This window comes from Manacus candei, unplaced genomic scaffold, assembly GCF_025592945.1.
Source record: "Manacus candei isolate 608988 ecotype Guabito, Panama unplaced genomic scaffold, ASM2559294v1 h1tg000088l, whole genome shotgun sequence".
NCBI classification, from domain to species: Eukaryota; Metazoa; Chordata; class Aves; order Passeriformes; family Pipridae; genus Manacus; species Manacus candei.
The window spans coordinates 7,016,638-7,043,724 of NW_026138136.1; the positions used below are offsets into that span (position 1 = coordinate 7,016,638).

The 27,087-nt window shown below is 39.9% G+C and overlaps 3 protein-coding genes across 4 annotated transcripts in view; 2 read left to right on the forward strand and 1 right to left on the reverse strand.

Annotated features, from left to right (window-relative positions):
- LOC127482463 (uncharacterized) overlaps positions 1 to 27,087 on the reverse strand; it is a 225,693-nt gene that overhangs the window by 160,089 nt on the left and 38,517 nt on the right. The window lies entirely within an intron of this gene.
- Positions 226 to 16,136, forward strand: FH (fumarate hydratase). Of its 2 annotated transcripts, none has more exons than XM_051812752.1 (10): positions 226 to 391; positions 5,061 to 5,195; positions 5,951 to 6,061; positions 8,290 to 8,466; positions 9,266 to 9,448; positions 10,398 to 10,563; positions 12,356 to 12,559; positions 13,157 to 13,284; positions 15,212 to 15,365; positions 15,929 to 16,136. In XM_051812752.1, the coding sequence occupies exons 1-10, from the start codon at positions 269 to 271 to the stop codon at positions 16,069 to 16,071; spliced, it is 1,524 nt and encodes a 507-aa protein (XP_051668712.1). In that variant the 5' UTR covers positions 226 to 268; the 3' UTR covers positions 16,072 to 16,136. The 2 variants fall into 2 exon arrangements, with proteins under 2 accessions (XP_051668712.1, XP_051668713.1); XM_051812753.1 differs by lacking the exon at positions 226 to 391 and adding an exon at positions 800 to 818.
- CHMP5 (charged multivesicular body protein 5) lies at positions 16,930 to 27,058 on the forward strand. The gene is made up of 8 exons (XM_051812816.1): positions 16,930 to 17,111; positions 21,636 to 21,740; positions 22,476 to 22,522; positions 24,089 to 24,182; positions 24,263 to 24,334; positions 25,372 to 25,480; positions 25,864 to 25,976; positions 26,463 to 27,058. Exons 1-8 carry the CDS (start codon positions 17,043 to 17,045, stop codon positions 26,511 to 26,513), a joined length of 660 nt encoding a protein of 219 aa, XP_051668776.1. The 5' UTR covers positions 16,930 to 17,042; the 3' UTR covers positions 26,514 to 27,058.

Sequence of the window (27,087 nt, forward strand, 5' to 3'; positions counted from 1 at the left end):
GACAAGGTTACAGTAAGGCAGGACAAGCTTATAAGTTTTTTTCCAGCGTGGGAAAAATCGCTGTTTGGCGCCTCCCCCGCTGCCCTTCGCCGGGGCCGCGCCAGGCCCCCACCCCCGCTCGGGCATCCCGGTCCTGTCCCGGCCCGTCCCCCCGCGGCCGCGATTGGCGCGGCGGAGCCTCGGCGGGGATGGCTCGGCCCCGTGACGCTCGTCCGGGGCGGTGCTGCCTCGCCTCCCACCCCCGCCGTGCTCCCGGCCCCCCTCCACCATGCACCGATCACTCCGCGCCTGCCGCCGCCTCGGCCGCTCCGCCGGGCTCCTGCTCTCCCGGCCGCCGCCCTCGCTGGATCCCGCCGGCCCCCGCTGGATCCCGCCGCCCCGCGCCGCCATGGTGAGCCCGGGTGGGGAGCGGGCAGCGGTGACCTCTAAGTGCCACCGCCGGCCGCCGCCGCCCTCGCTCCGCCCCCGCCCCGGGGGAACGGGCAGCGGGCGCTGCCAGAGGGAGCGGCGGATGCGGGCAGGGCCGGGTGCGGGGGACTTTGATCCGGGGGGCTTTAATCCGGGGTGTTGCTCCGTCGGGAGCGCGCCGGCAGCGGGAGGACGTGGCCGCCGTTCTCTGCCGGGCTTGCGCGGCCGTTTCCCGCATCCTTCCTGCGGCAGCGCCGGGCCTGGCTCGGCCCCGCTGACGGCCCCGGATCTGCGGCCCCGAGCGGCAGCTGCTCCCGGGGCGGGCCGGGATGTGCAGCTGTCCGGGGGATGACATTGACGCCGTGAGCACGGCCCTGAGCCGCCTTGCTGTGGTCGGCGAGGGGAGTCAGGTAGGAAAGGTGCTGGTGCAGGACCTGGTCTAACGGAGCTCTACCATGCGGCAGCTGCTCCCACAGGAATTTGAGAGCCTTTCTTAGAGCTGTTGAGGTACAAATAAGGAGAAGCTGCGTCCTCACAGGAGTGCGGATATCTGGAATATCTTTGGGGCCGTCTGAAAACTAGGGAGCTTTTAGCTGAGAGAGCAGCCCGTGGCCTCTAGCAGGCATCCGCAGTAATTGTTCAGGTACAGAGTGTTGGGCTCAGACATGAGTGGGATTTGATTACTGCACACAGTTCAACATGGAAACAAAACTGCTATTCGAATAAGGAACTTCAAAATCTCGGTAATAACACCTAGGATGCGCCAAGCGCACGCAGCCCGATATATAAAGGACAAATGATGTTTAAAAATGGAAACATCCTTCATCTGCTAAAGCATAGCAGTTGAGCACAGATTGCATTTTCTGATGGCCTCAGAAAATGCTTTTGACAGGCTAAAAACGATGATTCTTTGAATTGAAATACCAAAAGTTGGTGCATCTGTAAATCAGAATGTAATTTTCCACGGGAAGCAATATTGCAGCAGTTGTGCCATTTGAGTATCTCCAGCGTGTTAGAGTGCAATCAGTTCTAGCTGATTAGTTCCCTCCAATAAGGCAAAAGTACAGTTCTGTTTGTCTAGCTCTGTTAGCTTTGGACTGCGGGTTCTAGGGATTTTGGAGGGCAGAGCATGCCTTGTCAGGCCTTTTTAAGGAATTTAAAAAAAATAAATTTGTAAAGGTGAGGAATAGTAGTTCTGAGCAGAGGCTTGTAGCTGTGATAGAAACTAGGTGAGAGCACAGAGTTTGCCTTGGCTCATGGTGGAGTTGATTAGGTCTGCTTGTGGCTTCTGTGGCTCAGGGGGTGGGGGAGTAGAGGGTTGACAAGAGTGTGCTGATTATGCACCATTTTATAGCAGATCCTGTAGATCAGAGAGTGGCTGCAGAAACCGCTTTACATACAGGAACTGGGACCTTCCGCTCATAAAGCCACTCAAGAGGGTGAATTCCGGCTGAGGAGTGAGGGAAGCATGTTTGTTACATTCAGATTCAGACAAGGCTTCTTCAGTTTGCTACAGTTTAGTTACTTCAGTATGTATGAAAAATAGCACTTTGCTTTTTTAGCTAATGTCACTTCTTATTCTGTGAATCAGCAAATTACATTCATCTTAAAGCACCTTAAGCTGTTAACTTCATTGGAGTTTGTGAATGTGTAATGTGGAATTTGCTAGGGAAGTATTTTTTTTTAATAATGATTTCATTGTTAGAAAGTACTTGTACAGGTATGCACTGATCCTGTTTATCTTTGTTTCACCATTGTTGACATTGGGATTATGTAAATTTGAGGAATCAGTTGTGCAACTGCTAGCTTTTTTGTCTAAAAGCTCACAAGTAGTTTATCTTTTTTATATCGTTTGAGCGTGGATGCTTTTGGTGATTGAACCACTGATCATATCGAGAGCTGGGCTTGGAACTGAATTGGTTCTGCTTATCCAGCTCTGTGAAAGCTTGACATTGTCTGCTTATACAAGGTGCCAAAATATCAAAACCAGGGATTTCCCAACCGTTGGAATATTAATATGTGCACATGTACAGTAAGACCCACAAGCATCCCTATTAAACATTTTTGGCAGTAAGATACTGAAGATGTGTTTACTATGTTCTGTTTCTTGTCAGCATGTAAATGAATGCTAAGTGTCTCAAATAGGATAAAGAAGATTAAAGAACATAGGAATGATGTACTACGTCACACTAATCTTTCTATTCTTGTGAAGTCAGTGTCTGGGAGAGCATCAGCCCAAACACAAGATACGGGGAGCGGATGGCAGTGTGAGAGCTAACCCTTGCTGGGGGCTGGGCTGCAGTTTCTTCTGGATCATGCGCACCATCTGCTCTGCGAGTACTCAAAAGTATGAGACTGATGGAATACCTGATGGCAGAGTGTCTCCATCTGGCTGGGAATGATGCTTAGGTCAGCAAAAAGGCTGAGACGTTCCCCTCTCCCCTCCCGCAACATGCCATCCGTGGTGATGCAAACCTGGGCAAGCTGCTGCGGAAGGTCAGGGCTGCTGGAGAGAGCATTCTGGCCAATACACAGCTGTGCTCCTGCCCAAGAAGACTGAGACCCACCTAACAAGGAGTGAGTAAAATGAACCAAGAAAAGAGAGGAACAGTCTGACTTCAGAAGTGGGCTCCTGGGGAAGAGTAGGAACTGTGCTAACATGTATGATGCTTTCCCTATATTCTGACCCAAACTCTTCATGTACATGGCACTGGTGAGGCTGCACCTCGAGTACTGTGTCCAGTTCTGGGCCCCTCACTACAATAAAGGTATTGAGGTGCTGGAGTGAGTCCAGAGAAGGATGACGGAGCTGGAGAAGGGTCTGGAGCACAAGTCTTATGAGGAGCAGCTGAGAGACCTGGGGTTGTTTAGCCTGGAGAAGAGGAGGCTCAGAGGAGACCTTATTGCTCTCTGCAATTGCCTGAAAAGGACATTGTAGCAAGGTGGGGGTTGGCCACTTCTCCCAGGCAGCCAGCAACAGGATGAGAGGACATGGTCTCAAGCTGCACTAGGGGAGGTTCAGGTTGGACATCAAGAAGAATTTCTTCACTGAAAGGGTTGTCAAACATTGGAATGGGCTGCCCAGGGAAGTGGTGAAGTCACTGTCCCTGGTTTGTGTAATAACCCAGTTTATTCTTCTGAGTGCTTATCTCATCTTCCCTGAACTCATGCGGACTTCCTTCATCTGCAGCATCAGCTGGCAAGGATTTTCATCAACCTGTGACTTGTGTGAAGAGCTGCTCCCTCTCCGTTGCTTTGAACTTCACTCCTACTAGCCTAATGTTATGGCTCCTGTTTCTTGTATTGGAAGAGACAGTGAACAGCTAATACTGGTGCTTTTATTGACCTCAGTTTTCCTTCAATGCCCAAGTTACCTCTTTTCTGAACAAAAAAGCCACTTGTCTTAAGAAAGGTGTTCCCTACCTTTTATCAACTTCATTGCCTTTCTTTGAACTGTTTCCTTGGACTATGGGTGAACCATGGTGGCAAGGCATGAACATGGTGGCATGTTTCTTTTTATATCTTTTGCTTTTCCCAATAGTTCCTCGGGTTTGGTTTTCTCCTTTGACTGCACTGCAGCACTGACTTGACTCTATTGATAGAGCTTTCCCAAGGGCTCACCCCTAAGGGTTGTGGTTAGGTCAGGACCTGGCATTGTGTATGTATATATGCTACCTGTGGGACTGGGATCGTTTTACTCTATCCACAATAAAGAATTGAAAATTACTTCTTCCCTTTCCTGAAGACTCTGGAAGAAGGTAACCTCCTCTGAGGAAGGATGAATATCTTTCCCACAGAAAACTGGGACTTGGCTGACCAAGGTGTAGGGAGAGGAAGAATAAAGTGGTCTTGCTTCCTGTTCCAGTTCCATAATCTTTGTAGAGCTGCATGTGAATGTGATCACATCATCCCAAATGAATGTTGTTGTTCTACAAAAAGTAAAGAATTACTTTTTTTGGTGTATGTCAGCTAAAATTATTTTGCCTGTGGCTGTGTTAGATAATAACATGTGCGAGGTGTATACATGATACAGAAATACTGCCATATTTAAGTAGTGCACAAAATATAGCTAGATGCAGTTCCTTCGTGTTGCACAGCTAGGGCAACTGTGTTTCTGGTTTATTAGGCCAAAGGGGATAATTAATGGTCAGTAACTTGGTCCTGGATTAGTCAGTTGCTCCCTTCCAGTATTAAGTGTCATGTAGGGTGTGGGTTTCAAATAGGAATTATGTTACATGTATGTTGATTGGGCAGATGCTACCTGAATTCTTACTATGCTAGTTCTTCAGTTTGGTTTTAACAAAACACCAGTTCTGTAAACTGTAAGCTAAGGTACTAATTCTTAGAAAAGAAGAAACAGTCTCTCATCAGGATGACAGTGGGCAGCCGAGGTCTTAAAAGTCTTGCAGTGCTGCCTGTCACCAGTGGGACAGCTGGGCTTCACAGTGGTAGTAGTTGTGACTTCTAGTGAGACAGGTGCTCAAACTAGAAAAATATCTTAATTTCAAAGGTATAAAACTACCTATGACTAGCCGCATGTCTTTGCTTTGTGTTTTTTCCCCCTTCTTGGCTTTTTTTTCTTGACTGCTTGCTTTGAAAATGGATGTGCCATTTACCAGTGTTTGAATTTTTTTTGTTTTGTTTTTCTACAGTCCACTCAAGAGGCTTTTAGGATAGAATATGATACTTTTGGTGAACTTAAGGTCCCAAGTGACAAATACTACGGTGCCCAAACTGTAAGATCTACAATGAACTTCAAAATTGGAGGTGTTTCAGAAAGGATGCCAGTAAGTAATTTGAAGCTGTGTAAATTTCTTTCTTAAGTGCTTTTTGGATGTGAAAATGAATACCTTTTTCTTAGACTTCTGCTGGAAGTGTAAGCAACTTTGAATTTTAATTAAAGGTACAAATTCCATAGCAATATATCATTCTGTGGTAGAAATCCTTTTTTTGTTACACTGAAATAAATTGAATATTGCTTTTGAATAATTTTTATTGTGTTGCTTAATTTTTTAATAACCAGGATGAGTGGAAATCTGTCTTTCATTTTCCCAGAGATGAAAAATTGAATGGAATAATTTGTTTGCTGTGTCTTTTATATAGTTTTTTTATTGAGGTTGTTAAGCAGAGCATGAATTGATATAAAGTTGCTTTTTCACTTGTAGCTGTGCATAGAGCATTAGTGTGCACTTGCTTTGTCATATACTGACTTTCCATGTACTGAAACATATGTCAGTTTTCCCTCAAAAAGCTATTTTAGAAATAGAACCAGTTCAATTTTAACGCATGTAATTTTTGATGCACAGAGCATACATGCACTTGCAAAGAAAGCTGTATACTGCTCTCTGGCCTGCTTGGATGAATGTTACTGTTAATGGTAGCATAGGCCATAGGACCTGATTGCTCTCTGGTTTGTTCAATGAACTACTGCTGGATTTATGATCAGAAGGAGTTTGGTTTAGAACTAGACATGCACTATAAATTCCTAACATGTCCTTTGGGGGAAGAAAATTGTGTATTTAAACTTACCCTTGTGTCTCAGGTTCAAGTCATAAGGGCCTTTGGCATCTTGAAGAGAGCAGCTGCTGAAGTAAATCAAGATTATGGTCTCGACCCAAAGATTGCTAAAGCTATTGTACAGGCAGCAAATGAGGTAGGAACAAACTGTTAAAATACTAGAACTGCCATTGTATTTTTGTTAAGCTTTTCAAGGAACCTGAGGGATTGCATTTCTCCGATTGCTAGAGAAAAGCATTTATTAGTGAATTTTGTTTTCCAGAAATCATTTACTTTATATAATAATTTTAGTATTTTACTTCTTGCATTTAAAGAAATTATGGAATATTCAAATGCATTTTGATACTTAAAGCAATGTGATTTTTTTCCCCTCTATTAAGAATAATTATTACTTGTATAGTGTTGACTCTTACCAGACGAACAGTATAAAAGAACCTAGGAGGGGAATAGAGTCTCAGTTCATTTAACTAAATGAAGTCTGATTTGCCAAGCAAAGCTTTTTAGTTTTGGAAGTCTCTAATCTGTAAAGCAATTGGATCTTGGTAATCTGAAGACCGTCTGCATTTTGAGTAGTTTATCTGTTACTGGTCTTTTTCCTCTCCATACTTAGGCTTACTGGTAAATCTGTGCTTTTTAAGTATCAGTTTTATTGCTAAAGAGGACATGATGAGACAAATGGGCATCTTCCTCTTTCTTAGGATAAATGCCACCCAAGTGCAGAGTTGTAAATGACCATTATTTGAGGTGTGGTAATACCAAGTGTGTTGATTTGTATAAATCAACAGATCTGTTTATCTAGAAGCATTTGTTAACAGAGTTTTCTTGTTCTAACTTGCTTAAAAATATTTCAGTATTTGCAGAAGCCTCATCCTCTTTCTACCAGCTGTAGCAGCCTAAGTCCCAAGAGCCAATAGCTGTGGGGGATTCCAGAATATATCCAGGCTCTTTCTGTTGTTTCTAGGGTTCCCCTAGTTAAAGGTGGATTAGAAGTTTTGGTGGCTAAAGGCTACTTAGTTTAGATTCATAAGTTCTGAAAGTTGTTTGGGGCTTTTTTTTTGTTGTGTTTTAAAAACATCCTTGCAATGATATCCTTTCTCTTACCTACAAAATAATTTTCTAATACAACCTAAAGAGATACATCAAGGAATCAAGTTACTCCTGGAGGTGGGAACTTTGCCCCTGTATAAGATGGGGAATATGTAAGATCCTTTTCTGAAAAACATGTTTCCAGGAGGACTGATGTATCCTGATAATCCAGAGATGGTTATCTAGGCTCAGAGTTGTGACAACAGATCCTTTGCTTTTCTGAGGCTCATATGTACGGGTGTGATACTTCTGAGCACAGATTTTGATGCTATCACAAACACATGTTTAGAAAACTCTCTAAATGTGCATAAGATTCAATAGACTCTAAAAACTGTTGATCAAAGAGGAGCGTGCCTTACAGGAAGAAGGTGTTTGCTACTATCAGCCACCTGCTGGCTTTGTCTATGCAAAATGTTATGTCTACAGGTGTAAGAGGTCTGGAACTTCCTGTATGAAATTTCTTTTTTTGTGAAATATCACAGTCCAGTTACACAGATTTCATGTACTGCATGTGGATGGCTGATGATGTTTGGCAAAAACACCTTTTCTGGGGGACTATTTCCCAAAGGAACTGACTTCTCAGTGCCTCTAATTCGAGCTGATAGTTGTGATCAGTGTACATGATGAAACTGTGCAGCTGTTGATCTTGATCTCCTAGAAGAAAGCAGCACACCCATGGTGAGAAGTTTGGGAACAGATAAGCCTTGTCGAAATGGTCAAAACCGAAGGAGACACACCACACTGAATCTGCACCGTGAAGCACCTTATGTGCTCTGATTGAAAAACTTCTTAAGATATTTCTCTTGCCTTAAAAATTTTTCTAACTTGAGCAAATAACTGTGGAAGGGAGAACCAGCATGTACTACCTCTAGTCCTATCCAGGAGGATTAGAATTCAAATGGCTTTAAAATTTGGTAAAGTGGATGATGTGTTTGACTTGTAAAATCAGCTGCATTGTTTGGGAAAGAGAAGATATAATTTAAAATACCTTTTAAAAATCTTTTCTTTCTATAACTGTAGAATATGAAATCAAGTTCTATGTAACTTCGTGTTTCACAATTCAGCATCTTCAAAAAGATAGCAAATGATTTTTTCCCTTTTAATATCTGGTATTACATCAAAAACTTGTTAATTATTCTTGTGTGTATTCACAATTGTTATATGTAGATTTAAAAATACAATAGAGAGCATGGTTTTAATTATAGCTATAAAATATTAAGGTTTATGCTTTTACTTTATTTTCTCATAGAATAACTTTTCTCTCTTTTTCCATTATAGGTAGCTGAAGGAAAATTAAATGATCACTTCCCATTGGTAGTGTGGCAGACTGGGTCTGGAACTCAAACCAATATGAATGTCAATGAAGTCATCAGCAACAGAGCCATTGAGATAATGGGGGGCACCCTGGGGAGCAAAAAGCCAGTACATCCGAATGACCATGTTAACAAAAGCCAGGTTGTTATACTTGTATTATACTTCTTTGAACTTCAGAGGTTTTGGGGTTTTGAATTTTGAGTTCTCTTATATCCACTGTTTAAATTAAAAAAAAAAAAGTAGTTTTGGGTACAGCTTTGGCAACAATTTTCCATTTTTTTCAGTTTAAATGAACTTTAAGATGTTTCTCAGTGACAGTATGAGCTGTTGAGATTAAAAACTTTGAACTCATTCATGACAGAAAAATTCACACATAATGAATGGGCAGAGGTGGCCTTATGACAATGACTATTCCTGCAGCCTTAAAAGAACTTAAATATAGATCCAGTTTCTAAATGTTGGATCATGGTAGACGTTTTTATTATACTTCCTTCTTAAACTTCAGCTGATCTGAACAAAATACTAAGCCACTGACTTGGTTGTTTCCCTTCCTGATCTTTTTTGCTTACTCAGTATCCAGTGAACTATGAATTTAACATTATCAAAGCAACACATAGGTGTTTTAAAGTCACCTACAATTCCTTTAAAATCATCCATCCATTTTACCTGTCTCTCATAACTACTGTAGTAATTATTTTTCTTTTTTTTTGTCCCAGTGTTGTTGTGAACAATCTATATTCAGTTTAACTTTCTTAAGGTATAGTTATAAAAAGTTGATTTATCAATAAGACTCTGGCCTTGTGGAACAGTCCTAAGTTGCTTACTCTTAGTTTAGTTTCTAATTGTTTTTAAAATAAAGAGAAGAAAGCCATACGTGCACATCTTACAGCAACAGTGGTGAGAAAAGCTTGTAAATAAATTTCTTGAACTTTCTTCACAGAGTTCAAATGACACTTTCCCAACAGCAATGCATATTGCTGCTGCCCAGGAGGTTAATGAGGTGTTGTTACCTGGACTGAAGAAGCTACAGAATGCACTTGAAGGGAAATCCAAAGAGTTTTCCCAAATCATAAAAATAGGGCGCACTCATACGCAAGATGCTGTTCCACTTACACTTGGACAGGTAAAAAAAAAATAAAATTAGGCATTTCTTTGGACAATTCTTGTAAATGTACTGGAGGATATTGAGGCCAACTTGAGAACGCCTTAATTAAGTTGATAGTTTAAGAGAAATTATAGTCTGAATCTCAGTATGAGTATTTTCAGTCTGTGCTGGAGTTTGCTGAATATGCTGTACTCTAATAACTGGGTCATAAATTTTCTTAGCTTTTTGCATGTGTGTTTTACTTCTAAGAGTATTAAGATATAAATGATTGTTAAATGACGTTTTGTTACCAAATAACACAACGCGATTTTTCAGTTACGCTGGCGTTGCAAGGAAGAGGTAATTGCAGTCTGTAATCTGTAAACTTATGTAAATGAGGTTTTGCCAACAAACAAAACTACTAGGTATTTTGAATGAAAAGCTTAGATATATGATCCTCTGTGTATGTGTGTATAAACATAAAAGATGGCAAATCTTATCATATTGTCAAGAATGGCTTATATTACAATAATTTGGTAATGAGCTAAAGTGAATTGATACCCAGGTAAAGTTTGTGGGTTTTTTCTCTAAGAATGCATAGGTGGGTTTTACTAAACTAAAGTCAAGTGAACAAAGCCCAAGATCCATTTCTTTATTTGTACTTGGAGAACATTAGTTCAGTCTTGGAGCTGTTTTAATGTGGATTCAGATCCTACTAAGTACACGCCTGAGATAAAAGGCATTATGCATAATTTTATTTTATGTATTCAGATTGGTTTTATGTATAATTGTTTGTTGTGTGGGAACAGTCATCTAATATTTCCATACTTTTACTGACAACATGCTAAGATGTAGCATTTGGGTGAAACTCAGTGCTTGCATGTTTTTTAAAAAATAGGTCAAATCATGTAAAAAATCTAAATGATTCTAGGTGTTTATTCTTGGTTATTGTCTTTGTTCCTTTATCTTGTCCTCCTTTCTTTCAAAGGAATTTAGTGGTTATGTGCAACAAATTAAATATGGTGTGGCTAGGATTGAATCAACCATGCCAAGAGTATATCAGCTGGCAGCTGGCGGGACTGCAGTTGGCACAGGATTAAACACAAGAATTGGCTTTGCTGAGAAAGTTGCTGCTAAAGTGGCTGAACTGACAGGTGAGGAATGATATTTTGGAGTTACCAGTAAAGCGGTATGTGTAACACACAGTCAAATTCAAACTAAATCTTTCTGTTTCCTTACCTCTAATAAGCTCAAATTGTATTTTTATTTTAACATGACACTTTCTGTTAATATTATTTGTTATATGCCTTCTACTTCAGATTTTTCTTGCAGTGTATTTTTGTAATTATACTCAGTGGATTGAAAGTGACTGAAATTATGGTGTTTTTCTGAGCAAGGCTCATTGAATATGGATACAGTTTCAGACTTCTATTATTAGCCCAACTATAATGCTTCTGTCTTGATCTTTGCTCCTCTGGCTTTCTTAATTTATAGTGACTCAGCACAAAAGAAGGGGAAAAAAGCTCCCAAAGCCACTCTGGTTTTTTCATGTGAAAGAGTAAAGGTTAGCTTTCTAATTCTTTCAATGCTGTCTTGATAGATCTTAAAACTTAATTTACAATGATACTGAGTTTTTTGATCTGTAAACCAGATCTTGTGTCACAATATAAGGTTTTAAAATGCCCCCAAAATAAACATGCACATCCGTCATTTACATTTGCTGTAAAATCTAAAATTGCTTATCAACAGTATTTTGTTTTTAATGGACCTATTATTCACTGTCTTGGAGAGGGTCAATACTTTCTTGTACCCTGAGAGGGAAGAAGTAACTTCTTGTAAACAACAGCTGCTAGGAGCAGTACGGGGCATGTTTTGGTGGTGTTATGAAGCTCTCCATCTTGGTGCTCTTTAGGTGTCCTAATGGCAGCTTGTACGAGTTTAAAACGAGTAGGGCAGACTCTTTGAAGATCCATATGTTCTTATAGAGGATGTTTATTGGCCAGGACAAGAGGAAAAGTTTCGTTGGATCTCTGCAACTGAGAAGGCAGCTGTGCAATTCAGAAGCTCATGCAGATTGGGCGGGATTTGGTGTTGTTTGTCAGGAGCTGCCAAACACAAGAAATTAGGGAGGTTATGCTGCTCTTCTTTGAATGGGTGATGAAAGCTCACATCAGTAGTTCTGTGGGGCAGAAGTCCAGCCCACAGTCAGTCCCTAATGATATCTGTTCCCACTAATAGCATTCTGCTCGACTTTCCTTCCAGGGCAAGGTCCTGAAGAAATGTTTTTCATTACGGAAGCTAGGCTTAAATCTTCAGGCATTTAATTAACATAAACAGAGCTGTTACTTCCATTGTTGCTGTGCTTTTGCTGTTGGCAGGCATCCTCCTAAGTCTGAATCAGCTTTCACATGTTCTGAGTGGTGTATTGTTTGCTTCCAGTGCTGGCACTCAGGTGCATCTTTTTCCTTTAAATAGCTAATTCCATTGTGATTACTTCTTATTTACCTTAACGCCTGCATTTACCTTAATGCTGCAAAACCATCTATTTTTATAACTGAGGGAACCCATCAAAGCAACTAACAATCTGAATTATCTAACTTGATTTACTGGAAGAAATACATAAGTTTGGGCTAAATTCTGAAAGATTTTTGACATTCACAAAATACTGTGATGAAAAGCAATATAACAAAATGAAAACTTGACATTTGTGCCTTTGTTGTTGGTAGATGCTAAAATGTCATATTCTTCTGTATTTTAATGACTTTTATTGTGTCTTTCGTATTGACTTTGTTTAAGAACTAAGTGAAGTAAGCTGTAGAGAAGAGAGGTGATGTTATAGTGTTATTAATTTTTATTTTTTATTAAGCTAATCATGTGTTCGATTAGCTGGTTTATGTCTGCAAGGAAGTGCCTCACTGGTTTAATACTTCCCCCTCCTCCATGTAGGTTTGCCTTTTGTCACTGCTCCAAATAAGTTTGAAGCGCTTGCAGCCCATGATGCTCTAGTTGAACTCAGTGGGGCCATGAACACGGTGGCCTGTAGTCTGATGAAAATAGCTAATGATATTCGTTTCCTGGGTTCTGGACCACGCTCTGGACTTGGAGAACTCATCCTGCCTGAAAATGAACCAGGAAGCAGCATCATGCCAGGTACAGAGAAAGCAGAGAGAATTATTACCTGTTTCTTTTGTTTTGGACCACTGTCTCTTAACAAATGTTTACCAAACAGCATCCTGATGGGTCACTTCCTGCTCAGTATATCCTATGATTCTGTGATCACAAATGTCAGTAAGTCCATGATTCAATCCTTCTGTCAATTCTTATCTATTATACCAGAATTTGCATTTATAAAAATACCTGCTTGCACGGCTGTATGTTGGTAAGTAAGGTTATATACTCCTGACTATTAAGAACCATGGTAATGAACAGCTGCTTAGCTCATGCACAGTTGATCAAGCTCTTGAAGTGTTGGTAGATTGCTAAAGCAGCCAGAGCTCTTCTAAAAATCCTAGCTGAAATACTGGAATAGTCTTTACAGTCAATCTAATATCATTTATGGAAATAGTTTTTCTTCTGTGGTGCACAGAAGTTAGTAAGACTTGTTACCTCTTAAAAATCATTTTCTATTCAATGTGATTTGGTAGATGAGGAAACCATTGGTTTCTGACTAGTGATGGTTGGTTGGTTGGTTGGTTGGTTTTTCTCCTTCCTTCTTTGGTAACCTTTTTCTCTCCCTTTCATAACCAGGAAAAGTGAACCCTACCCAGTGTGAAGCTGTAACGATGGTGGCAGCCCAAGTTATGGGAAACCATGTTGCTGTTACTGTAGGAGGAAGTAATGGACACTTTGAACTGAATGTCTTTAAGCCCATGATGGTAAGTTCATGAAATTTTAAACATCTAGGACTTTTCCAGGGATTGTTTGTTATAGTCAGATAATTCGTGGGCAGAAAAACCCTCAGTGAATAATTGGTCAATACAAGCACCAGAGAAGCTAATAAATTGTGAGAACAAATTTTATTATTTTGTATGGCAAGCCCTTGTTATTTTGACAGGGAGCTATGAATCTTTTTTACGTGAAACTATCTTATGCAAATAAGCTTCTGCCTTAATGATGTATGCGTATCATCAGCCTAAGGAAGTAAGCAGAGACACAAAACGAGGCAAGATTTTTGTACAAAGCCACAGCGAATTTGGTATTTTAGCTAAAAACAAGGATTTTTATTTTCTTTAGCAGCTATCTGTTACTCATTTCTGCTACTGCTGAATGCCAAAGGGTTACATGCTTTTTGCAAGTGAGGCATGTAAAATTGTAAATGATTAGCCTTAGACTTCAGTATTTAAAATAATGTCTGCCTTCTACAGTGTGAGCAGGATATACCAAGATACATGCTGCTGCTTTTGTATATTTAATTTTAAATAAAAGTCAAGCTAGTGGAGTGTTACAAATCACCTTGAACTGAAATTTGTATGGTTTGACAAGAAGTCGTAATTCTTATTTTTTCCTTTGGAGTATCTACTTTGGGTTTGTTTGGGGCTTTTTTCTTGGTTTTTTTAATGCCTTAAAACTGAGAGGGTAAACTAAACAGAGGAGAAATTGAGGACAAGAATATAAACAAAAGCACCAAATCAGAAGATTGTGGAGAACTGTATATAAGATGTTGAAAGAATGACATAGAGGTTAAGGTAGCGGTGATAGTTTTAAAAGAATTAAGGTGACTTTTAGAGAAGATACTAAATAGAAATAAAAGGAAAGTTTTTGAGGTTTTGTTGCCTTGTTAAAAATAAGAGGCACAAAAGAAGCAGCATGTAATTTTTCTGCACAGCCTGTACTGACTGATGCTGCATTTTTATTATGCTTGTTAGAAATGATTGAAAGAAAATTTATATTTTACAATAAAAGCATTTTTTGATCTCTTCATTACTGTCTGCTTAGGGTAATTTTTTCTCTGCCAATCTGAATATATTTATTCTAAGCATATAGCACCTGGTTTTGAAGAGGAAAAAAAAATTACATTGAACAGCCAAGAGGTGTACCTGTCAGAAGATAAATTTGATAGAAACAGTCACCTCTCCAAAAAAAAAAAAAGAGGTGGCATGTTATGGATCATCAAAGAAGACAACTAATGCCAGACATTATTGTCCTTAATATTTTTAGATATGTTCTTGTAATTGGTACCTGAGGGGGAAAAATACAACAAATCAAATGCCTTCTCGTATTTTTTACTTGGTTATTTGTGAATTGGTATAACAAAATGATTACACATACTGTGCTTGTTTTTACGCAGGAATTCTGCTTCTCACAAATTCATTTAAATAGGAATGCAGAAGGAGGAGGTCATACTCTTTACTGTACTGCTGTTAAGGGGTTGGAAGGGACCTTAAAGATCATCTAGTCCCAAGCCCTGCTGCCATGGGCAGGGACATCTCCGACTAGACCAGATCGCTCAAGGCCTTATCCAACCTGGCCTTGAACACTGTCAGGGTTGGGGCATTCACAACCTCCCTTGGCAACCTGTTCCAGTGTCTCACCACCTTCACAGTAAAGAATTTCTTCCTAACATCTAGCATAAATTTCCCCTCTTTCAGTTTGTAGCCATTACTCCTTGTCCTATCACTACAATTCCTGATGAAGAGTCCCTCTCTGGCTTTCCTGTAGACCACCTTCAAATACTGGAAGGAAAATAGCCTGTTAAATAATTTTATATTGAAAGAGGGACACTGGTTATGAACAAATGTGCCAGAATGTGCAACTAGTAATATCTGAATGAAGTAATTGGTGTTTCCTTCTTTGTCTTGTTAGATTAAAAATGTTTTAAACTCTGCAAGACTTCTTGGAGATGTGTGTGTTTCTTTCACTGACAACTGTGTAGTAGGAATTCAAGCCAATACGGACAGGATCAACAAACTGATGAATGAATCTTTGATGTTGGTAACAGCACTGAACCCACATATAGGTAGGTTTAATGCTCAGAAAGTTCTCAAAACATTATACTGAAATATGTTGTGGCAACATTATTTTTCACATGCTATCTGTATTGTCACGATGTTTAGGAGACCAAGTCATGGCTCAGGTCAAAAGTTAATTTACTTCAACATCACCAATTGCTGTTGCTGTTGCAGATGTTGTGTCCTCCTTGCAGTGGCCATACCAGCGCATTAGAAAAATAACTCTGATTAGAATCAGAAGGGGATTGGGAGAATTTGCGAACCTGTTCTCCTGAACTGACCGCTAATAATGATAAGTGAAAGATTATGTTATGAGATTTTTTTTTTTAAAGGAGAAGGTCCCATAAATCTTTGATCTAAGTAAATTAAGACCAGGATAACAGAATTTACCTTCACTTTAAATAAGGAGTTAGTGTAAACATTTGGTGTGCATTTACTGCAAATTGAGTTAAATAGTAATAGCAATGCCTGGCAAATAATTCTCCAAAGACCAACTGTCCCACTTTTCTCTCACCTCTAATGAATCATTGAAATTGCGAATGGCTAACTTGTTGCTTTTGTTTTGTTACAGGATATGATAAAGCAGCTAAGATTGCCAAAACTGCACACAAAGAGGGGACAACGTTAAAAGAAGCTGCTATAAAGCTGGGGTTCCTCACGTCAGACCAGTTTGATCAGTGGGTGAAGCCTAAAGATATGTTAGGTCCTCAGTAACTCCTGTACAAAATAAAAAAAGTGTTCTTAATATAAAAAAATAAAACAAATATGATATCACAGAATCACAGAATTAATTAGGTTGGAAAAGACCTCTGAGATTATCAAGTCCAGCCTATGACCCACCACCACCCTGGCAACTAGACCATGGCAGCAAGTCCCACATCCAGTTGTTTCTTAAACACCTCCAAGGACAGTGACTCGACCGTCTCGGTGGGCTGTCCATTCCCATGTCTAATCACACTTTCAGTGAAGAAATTCTTCCTGATGTCCACCCTAAACCTCCCCTAGTGTAGCTTAAGACTATGTCCTGCTATCCAGTCACTAGTTGCCTGGGAGAAGAGGCTGACCCCCACTTAACTCCTTTAAGGGGGTTGAAGAGAGTGACAATGTCTCCTCTGAGCTTCCTTTTCTCCAGTTTAAAAACCCCCAGCTCCCTCAGCTGTTCCTCATAGGACATGCACTCCAGATCCTTTATCGGTTCTGTTGCCCTTCTCTGGACCTGCTCCAGCCACTCAATGTCCTTCCTAAACTGAGGGGCCCAGAACTGGACGCAGAACTTGACGTGTGGCCTCCCCAGTGCTGAGCATAGGGGGACAGTCACTTTTGTGACTGTTTTCATGGCGCTTCTAACAGATCAGATCAGATGACCTTACGGGGATGATTCCACACTTCGAGCAGGCGGTGCAAGCCCAGCAGTTCCTTACACGGGGGACGCCGAGGGAGAAAAGCGTCTCCGTGTGCGGAACTGCCGTGCTTCCGTGCGGCCCCGAGGGCCACGGGCACCCAGCGGAGGGGGCGGGAGCTCAGGGATGCGCCGCCGGGAGAGCGCTTCCTGCTTCCCGCGGCCCTTCTTCCGCGGGGTGGAGCCGGCCGGGAGGTTCCGGGTCGGCGGGGAACGCTGTTGCCGCCGCCGCCGCCGCTGCCGCTGCCGGGGCCGGGGTCGGGAGCGACTCCGAGGCACCGCCGCCATGAACCGCTTCTTCGGCAAGGCGAAGCCGAAGGCGCCCCCGCCCAGCCTCACCGACTGCATCGGGACGGTGAGTGCCCGCCCCGGGGCACCCGGCAGGGCCCGGAGCCGCCTGGGCGCTGCGCGGCCCGGCCGCCGCCTCGGGAGGGCCGTGTGGCGGCACCTGTGCACGGGCGTGTCGGGGTGTGGGGGGACACGGCTGGCGTGGGCACTGCGTGTGTGCCCCTGGGAAATGGGTGTGTGCCTCTGGGAAATGGGTGTGTGTCGTAGAACCTCAGAACGGGGTCGGTTGGAAGGGACCTTGAAGATCATCCAGTTCCAACCCCCCTGCCCTAGGCAGGGACACCTTCAGTTGAAGGCTCGGAGCCTTGTCCCACCCGGCCTTGAACACTGTCCTTCGGTGTGCACAGATACACGGCTACGTTTTGCTGCAGCGCGTTTGTACATATATATATATATATAATATACATATACATACATGTATTTTAGCATGAACCTGTGCCTGTACACTGGCGTGTACCTTTGTGTGTATATACACCTATGCCTGTGTTTTTTTTCCCGTGCGTAGAAGCACATCCCATAAGCAGTTGCACACGATGTGCATGTAAGGCATGGCTCTCCTTACATCCTCATGGATATTTTCAGTATTGCCATCTGAGGACTTCCCTCCTCTGATTCCACTGGCTAACTCCTGCCATGCCAAGTTGTGGCAAGGCAGGGGCAGGAGCAAGAAAACCAGCCTCTCTGTCCAATACAGAAGGTGGGAGAGCGGAAGGACAATTCCCTCTTGTGATGAATTCTTCTAATGAAGAGTGTTCTGTCTCTTTTGGTGAGTAGGATTGCTGTAGGGTTGCTGCCAAAGGTGTGTGCAGATGGACAGATAAACAAGGTCAAGATAACCAAGTAAAAAATTATGAGGAAAGGCACAGCAGAACACTTTATAACTGTTGTAATCTTGGCCTGCCTGAAAAGAAGATTAAGGAAAAATTTTAAGAAGATTTGTCTTGTAATTTCATAGTCTTTTTTTGACTTTAAAGCTTTTGAAGAAAACTGTAGGATGTTTTTGCAGCTCCTTCTGTTGTAAGCTACTTTTAAAAGGTTAAAAAAGAACACAGAGGTCGTGTTTGTGTCAGTAGTTAACAAAGTCCAGTGAAAGGTCAGTAACATGGGGGTATAAATGGATGTTAATTAAGCATTGTCAGTGGAACCTGACAACAAAACCTTCTGTGGAAAATCACAGTTTTCCTCACAGAAGATTTATTTTGCTACCCAGTGAAGAGACTCTCTAAGTAAAATACCTAATTAATATTTGTCAGTGCTACCTACACAAGCCTACACATTGGCTTCTTGTGTATGCCACTGGGTGGTACAGGGAGAGAAGTGGTCATAGTGTTTTTCTGGTACCTTATTTTACTGGCAGAGAATCTGTATTGCTTTTTAGCAGTATTAAGCCCAAACATAAGTCCAAGTATGTTTAGTTAGAACAATGAATAAACTATCTGATTGAAAATCAGGATTAGCTTTCCCATTGTTGCCAGTAAACACTTTGGTGGATGGCTTGAACTCCAAAATACATCTGAGATACTGTTGTTAGTACTTAAATTTGTCATTTTGGCAGTATCAGCTGAAGACCAGGAAACTTTGTTTTCCTCACAACCACCAACTCCTGTATTAGTCTGTTAGATTTTTCATGCTGATTCTGCCAGTTCCAAGTTAATGTCTGTTTTCTAATGTTGTAGCAAATCAAAAGACAATTTAGATATGCCTGCAGGTTGTCTTCTACTAAAGAGCTTGGTCAATCCCATTGGATTTTTGGGATTCATCAAAGTGTAATTTAAACAGCTGTAAATTTTAGGATTTTTTCCAAAATCAGCTGCTGAATGCAGTTTTGATCTTCGTCTTATTGTTTGTAATTGCATTGTCTGAAAATTTGACTATGCAAGACAGCAAGTTAACTGAAAAGCGGAGTTTCAGGTTTATTTTAGGTATGTGATGACTTTGGCAACCAGTGATGAGTTACAGAGTGGTTTTTAAAACATGAAATCAAGAGCCTGTGTTGGTCAGCTGATGAAAGATGAAGGGCTGGCTGCAAACATACCTGCTAAGGGTGTGTCATCACAGGAAGTCTATAAACCACCCTGTTTCGATGACTCTCAATTTCTGTGGACGAAATTAAAATTTAAGACATCTCTGTATACTAGTAAACATGGGTAATATGCTTCCTTTTACAAGTTTGAAGCTTATGAATTAACTTTTTGTGCCAAGTTATATGCAGTAATCAACCTGATTTGTGAAAGACTCGCTGTATTTTCAGTTCATTTTCACTATAGTGAAGTCTCTAGTATAGCTTCTGCTAAAGAACTACAGACATGATTAGATTTTTTTTCTTAAATTACATGTGAATTATTGTTGAAGAGAGTTGTTTGAGATATTAAAAAACGTGCACTGTTTCTTTACCATGTTAACTTTGGCAGTTTGGAGGCTCAAGTAATGTCAGTTCTGTGGTATTTTCTGTCTTAGACACATTTTGCTCTACCTTTTGAAAGAGTCAAATTATTTTGGGAAATCTCTTACCATGCTACTTCAGTGCTAATTAGCCATTAAATGGCAGTTAGGAAAATTTGTATGCGGTGACTAACAATTTATATTCATAGTTAACATTTGGTAAAAATGTGGACAACTCTTAGGCAGTAATCATACCTGTGTTTTGATGTTTTTTCCTGTGTAGGCAAGTTTAGATATCTGAAATTCATTGCACTTAATGGCAGGATTTTTTATGCTTGCTGTCAGGGCACAGTCAGATGACTCAAAGTTATCACGAGACCAGTAGGAGGAAGGATGCATCAGGAAGTGTGGCATTAGTAGTGTTTTTACTTTTTCTTCTTTGAAAAAAACGCTCCAAACCTAGGGTTTTTCAGAGTAGTAAACAGAAAACATAGGGACAAAAGTTGTGACAACAGTGTTAAAATTCAGGGTCACTTTCTTTTGTGTAGATTGGGGCCCTTCTAATATGTAGCAATGAAATATACCTGGGTGTGCCTTATTTGTGAATAGTATACAACAACTGTTCAAGTCCTAATACGCAGTCTAATTTTCTTCAGGATAGATTAGATCCATTCTCCCCTCTTCTGCCCGGTCTCATTTTTAAAAGCTGAGGTCCCATGTAATGTGTGTGTGAAATTTTTATGTAGTTAATCGATGTAGGAGGCTCTCTCTCAGTTTCCCGCTAGTACTTCTTAAAAGAATCATTACATAATAAACCAATTAACTGTTTTTCCCCTATAGAGGCTGACCTCAAAGATGCATTTAGCTGATGAAGATCTTGAGGAGGTGCTATGCTTTGAACATAGAAGAGTTTTAAAATCACTAATATCTCTCTTTCTTGCTATTAGTAAAATATTTCGCATAATAGAAAGCTTAATACAAATTTTTCAATACCAGCTGTGCCCAGGCACTTCACTATCTTGTGTGAAGGGATCATATCAAATGTTCCACTCAGGATGCCTCTGGCAAATGCATGTTGCTGTCATAGAGCACAGTTTTTGAAGGGTCATTGAAACACCAGAATGAAAATCCACATAATTGTATGTGCTTAGCCACAGCATTAGCAAGTCAGAATTGTAAATTTGCACTGATGTCTCCTGCTATAATTGGAATGTCATTGTATTCTAATCCCTAGAGGGGCTCCTTGGAATGAGAAGTGATTAAGCTTTATCCTATTGTTTCCAGAGAAATGCTGTGATAGTCAGTTCATGTTAAGAAGGCTTTTTATGAATTTGTGTATGCTGTTCGAATTACCTATACCCATTCTCGGTTATGTAATTGTCATCTTTAACCCTCTTATGGTGAAGGATTAAAATATTTCCCTAATGACAGCCCTGTGGTATGCATTGCACCAGGGCTGTTAGGGTTGGCTGCTGGGGGTCTCTCTATGAAACTACTGTTGGGATTTAGAGCAAAAGCACAGTAAGAATTCAGAGTAGCTACCAGGTCAAAGTGCTGTGTCCTGAGACCCTTTGTGGGAACTGATGGGAACAGCATCTCTCTCTGACAAAGCAGTTAGGCACCTTTGAAAAACTGTTTAAGTCTGGGCTTCTTAGATGTAACCTGTAATCCAGATATCATTCTGAAGGATTAATGTTCTCTGCCCACCAAAAATAAACTCCAAGCCTTGCTGAACACGCACCTTTCACTTTTGCATCACCCCCTGATCTGCTACCACGGTACACTTATACATTTTTCCATTCCAGTTTAGTCCCTGGCACTGGGTTGTTATTAGAAATTGTTGCATGGAGACATGACTTGAGTGGGTTTGCAAGGGAGCATCTCAAAATGATGAGAACATGTTACAATAGCAGAGCTTCCTGTAACCTCAAGTGTGTTGCTTCTTGTGCTCCTTGTACAAGTTGTTTCACTTGATTCTGGTTTTGGATTCTCTGCAAAATCTAGACTTCACTTGTTTATAAAACCACTGAGCGAAGAAACAATTCAGTTAGAAACATATTGAAACTGACGTTGTTCATTTCGTTGTCCAATACCTGAATAAAACCTTAATGAAAGTTGTTTTGTTTGTTTTCCCCGTCATATATTAAAGGTGGATAGCAGAGCTGAGTCAATTGACAAGAAAATCGCTAGGCTTGATGCAGAACTGGTGAAGTATAAGGATCAAATGAAGAAGATGAGAGAGGGACCTGCAAAGGTAAGAATCTTCTGTGGGGTTTAAGCATGAGAGGATGTGACTCACACTTCATGTCATGTAGTGGAGTGATTTAGCCAGTTCATCGGGTTCTTAGAAATGCATCTTGCCCTGCAGATGAGATATAAGATCCTGCAAGATTATTTTTATTAGGCATGCGTGTTTGAACAGTGTTTTCATTGGTTTTTATTTCTTCTAAAGTGTCATGTAATTCCTCAGTCAGAAGTAACTTGCTTGCCTTGTTCCTTGTATTAATTAAGTGTGACAGAGAGTCTGTTTTGTTCATCAGCCAAAACCAAAAGGTCTGCACTATGCCTAAAGGGAGCAGGACAACCCATTTTTAAAGGGGATGAACTTACAATACAAGATGTATCCAATAATAAACATATCTGATATAAACAGTATTGTTAAAGCACCTGTTGCAGTATTACTTGATGCTGACCATTAAAATGTGTTAATGAAAGATGGCTCGGATGGACTAAGCTTGATTTTCATGTTTATTGAAAACATAATTCAAAAGCCTGGAATTGAAAGTATTTTCTATTAGAAGCTTCGTGTACTCACCTGTTTGGTTAATCACTAATGCAGGACAACGCTGAATGTGACTATTGCTAACCTCCTGGCACTAGTAACTGAGGAATCTTTTAGAAAACATAAATCTAATGCATTAGGTTTAAACAGTATAATCAAGTGTAAAGTCAGATATTTTTTATAATGTAACAATATTGTGTCTTTCAGAATACAGTAAAGCAGAAAGCACTGAGAGTGTTAAAGCAGAAGCGAATGTAAGTTGAAGCCTTTCTCAGCTTGTGATTAATAAAAGCCTTTTTTCTTTAAGGAGGGGTGGCACACTTTCATCTCTCTTTCCAGTACTCTTCTGAGCATTCTTTAAAGAAAAATGCCTTTAAAGAACAAGCCTTTCAGAAGCATCTTCTTACAGATTTTGCATCAGCATTTAAATGTCAGTCTATAAATTTATATTGGTACAAGGTGACTGAAATCTGCTCATTAGTGCAGCTGTGTTTGGCTCCTAAACATTCTGAGAGATTGCCTCATTTTATATTATTAATTGGTTACTGTAAATTGTGTACTTGAAGACCTTGCTCTGGTTTATTGGAAATTTACCTGTTCTCTGGGGACACCCTTGAGGACTTGAGCAGATGTAGCGAAGGTAATTGTGTTTATGCAAATAAACCAAAATGGACAGGCTGGGTGATCATGTGCTCTGGTCTTGTCTAGTATACTGGCTTGAAAAGTATCTTGAACAGATCCAAAGAAAAGATGTCAGAACAAAGCAAGTATTCGTGAATGTTTCATTGCAATATCTTACAGTCCATGAACTGCAAATCTTAGATGCTACCTGAGCCAAAGCCAAAGCTTGTGTCATCTTGTATTTCATGTCCTTCAGATAAATTGTACCTTTATAGATTTACTCAATTACTTGTTAAGTATTTGTGAACTCTTACCATCCAAAATATCATATGGCAAGGAATGCAGTAGTTTAGTTAGATGTTGTGAGGAGGGCTTGATTTTGTGGTTTACATTTTGATTTTTTTTTTCTGTATTTTGACTGTGCTGCCTGTTAATCTTCCTTGCTAGTTGTTCCTCTATTTACAGTTGCCAGGCCCCTCATAATAGGCTATTGTCATATCCCTCAGTCATCTCTTTTCCCTCTTGTTGAACAGTAATGCATTTAGCTATTAGTTGTCCAGAAGATTTTGTATTCGGATCATCCTTGTCTTGCAGACCTCCCACTTTGGATGTTTGAAGGACTCGTTCATTTTTATGCTTTTGTTCTTTTGCTTAACTTGACGTAGTTTACATTCTTGATTTAATACAAGTTTACCTTGGAGAAGGATGGTTTCTTGATTTTTAAAATCTCCCTTTTGTTTTTGGTTAGCCTTAATGGTTTCCTTTTGGTACCCTATCCTCCCCCTCCTCCCTGCCCTGCAAAGCTCCAGTGCAGAGCCATTGTGGTTTGGATAACCTGGCAACTCTTCCATTCTGCTTAGAGCATTAGTGAGCATGGCATGCATGTCAAGCTTATGGTGATTAAACTCCTCCTATATGCTCACCTACTCCTAGGCAAATTTGGTGTTGCTGTCAGTTAAAACAGAAGTTTAGTTCAGGAATAGCTTTGTCAGCTTCAAATAAACAGAAATGCATAATGGCTAGATTCTTATGAAGCTGTTTATTCTGCAGTTGTTTATAATAAATGAAAAACACCCTAAATCTGTTCCTATGTTTAGACTACTTCTGCTGATTTTTCAATTTTTAAAAAAAAATTAAGAATGTTTGTGGTAATAATTAGTGTGGTGTTTTAAAGCCATTATTTGTATTGTTTTTAACAGGTATGAACAACAGAGGGATAATCTGTCACAGCAGTCTTTTAATATGGAACAAGCTAATTACACTATTCAGGCACTGAAGGATACAAAGACAACGGTACCAGTTTATTAATCTCACACTTGTTTAATTTGTGTGTGCTACATCAGATACAAGCATGTGGTCTGACTCTCTTTTAGGTGGATGCAATGAAACTGGGGGTGAAAGAAATGAAGAAAGCGTACAAGCAAGTCAAGATTGATCAAATTGAGGTGAGCTTCTATAGTTAAATGATTAAAGAACAGAAATAATGTACTGAAATAGTGGTGAGTGGACTATTAACTTGAAGGTTAATACTCCACTATTCCTGACTATTTTAGTTGGCTTTTTTTATGGGACCACCATCGTAATCCCTTCCTGATTTTTCTGGTACTGCGTAATCAGTTGTTGGCCTTATTGTTCTGATTATTGTTTCCTTGCTGAGCTAATCTTTGAACTTTCCCTTCTCTCCCTTCCTCTCCTCTGCACTTCAGCATAAATGTTAGTGGATACTTCCTGCTATGGCTTTTCTTGTCCTTTTTTTTTTCCCCCATGCAGATTAGTCCTTTACTCCCCCAGTTTAAGAAAGTGCCTGATTAAAAAGAACAAAACCTAAAAGCAAAAACACACCAATCAAACAAAAAAAATGTAATTTCAAGAAATCAGCAAGGCCTGGCCCTGACTTTAGACAATGTATAACCCCCCTGATAAGTTCATTAAATATAATTTCAAAAATGCTGCACTTAAGCTCTTATCCAATGCCAGTGCTGAATTCCTTCAAGTTCTCTTTCCTATGCAGTTATGTGACCTGAATTGTAAACCTTTAGGCAACTATTGTCTCCTTACTTGTACCCAAGTACAGTGCCCATAAGTGTGCTAAAGTATCTTCTAAATTTTGCTGTGGCACAACTTAGCTTAGTGCTTATTTTCCAGATGGTAGATTTAATTTGTCTAGATTTCATACCCTTTCTGCTTTTCAAGATAATGGTGGACTGGCTAATTTATTAGAGGTTTTTAGTTTTCCCTGAAGAATACTTCAAACAAAAGGATTTTGCAGAGATGTTTCAAGGTTCCTCTTTTTCTATCTCATACATTATAATTGTAATAGTAGTTAAAGCCACATTAGCACTGAATGCATGTGCCTTGACTTGTATTAATGCTGCTTCAAAAAAATGGTTTATGCATTAAAAGAATTGAGTGCTTTGTATGTTGGAATTACTAAACAGAATTTGATTAAATATCGACCAATTGAAATTGATTGTTGCTTCAGGACATACAAGATCAGTTGGAGGATATGATGGAAGAAGCCAATGAAGTCCAGGAGGCACTGAGTCGTAGCTATGGAACACCAGATATTGATGAAGATGATTTGGAAGCAGGTGAGGAAAGGAGAGGATGATTTTTTATATTCCTGAATGTAAAAATCATCATACTGTCATACAGTGAGGTTTAATTTGATAAGTCAAATGCTTTAAATGTATTTTTTAAAAACTGGTTTTTTTAAACATTAAATCTGCATTTCCTTTAAGAGCAGTAACAAGAGCATGAGACAAACATGAGGTACTCACCAATGGAATGCTGCAGGGCAGGGAAAGAGGTTCTCTCTAGTGTGTATGTGTGTGTGTATTTCTGACCGATGACTAATGCTAATTAAGTCTGAATGTAAGCATTCAGTATGAACCGTGTTTCTTTGTAAGAGCAGCTTTTCTTTTGCAAAAGGAATTCCTTGCATAATTTTTCAACCAGCATAATTCACTTTCAGAACTGGATGCGTTAGGTGACGAGCTTTTAGCTGATGAAGACAATTCCTACTTAGATGAAGCCGCATCTGCACCAGCAATCCCAGAGGTCACTCCTACAGACACAAAAAACAAAGTGAGTCCTTTGCTTTTTAAAAGTGAATTACATTTTTGTTTGTTTGTTTTGAATTAATCATATTTGTGTTGGTTACTTTATATTTGGGACCATTAATATTTTGAACAAAAACGTGTGCTTAATGTTTTATGTATTTTGAATACTACATATGACAGAATACAGGTACAGGAATGCTCTTAATTATATTTAAAGAAAATAACTAAAATGGCATTTTGTAATTCCTATCAAACATTTTCAGACTGCAAGTATAATTTAAGTGTACCGTTACAACTCTAGTAATAGTTATTCTTAAAACCGTAAGAAAGTTTTCTCTATGTTTGCTTTTGGGGCTTTAATAGAGCTCCATGTGGAGGAAGTACACTTTGATTCCAGCTGTCACACAGTGACAAATGCAGATATAGAAACTTTATAGAAATGGTAAGGAAACATTTGTGAAACGTTCTGGTTGGTAGAGAGTTGTTAACCCATTCTTCTTCTTTCTTACAGGATGGTGTATTGGTGGATGAATTTGGATTGCCAAAGATCCCTGCAACATAAATGTTTCAAAAGCACAATGGATATAATGAACTATACTTTACAAATTGGTTTTTTTTTTTTTTAAATCCTGGAGAGCTTGTCCTTCCAGTGTAACCTTAATATCACTACATCCTAGAATGCAATATGAATGGCTGGTGGTGTTCTTTCTTTGAAGAAAGTTGTTCTGCTACTGACTTTTCTGTTAATGGAAAACTCGTCACAATTCCCTTCGGTGGGAGCAGTCTTACAGGTTTTGATTTCCGTGTCTAATGGACAAAGTAAAACGTGAAGAGTAGTGGTGGCTGTTGATAGCTGAGGTTTATTTTGACTATGTATTATGTTTCTCTTTCTTGAGACTAAGACTGTATGTTGCTGCTTACTCTCTGTAAAATAGCTCCCTTATTACTATGCTTATTTGATAAAAGAACTCAACGCAATTTTTAAACTACTGCAGTCTCGAGACTTTTATGCGATTGTACTTGTAACCTTTCAGAAAACTGTACCAAATCGGGTCGTCGTTAACTTTATGTATTCTATGGAGACATAAAACCACGTAGATTAGCAGATCCCTCTGTGTGGTGTTTTTGGTAACTGA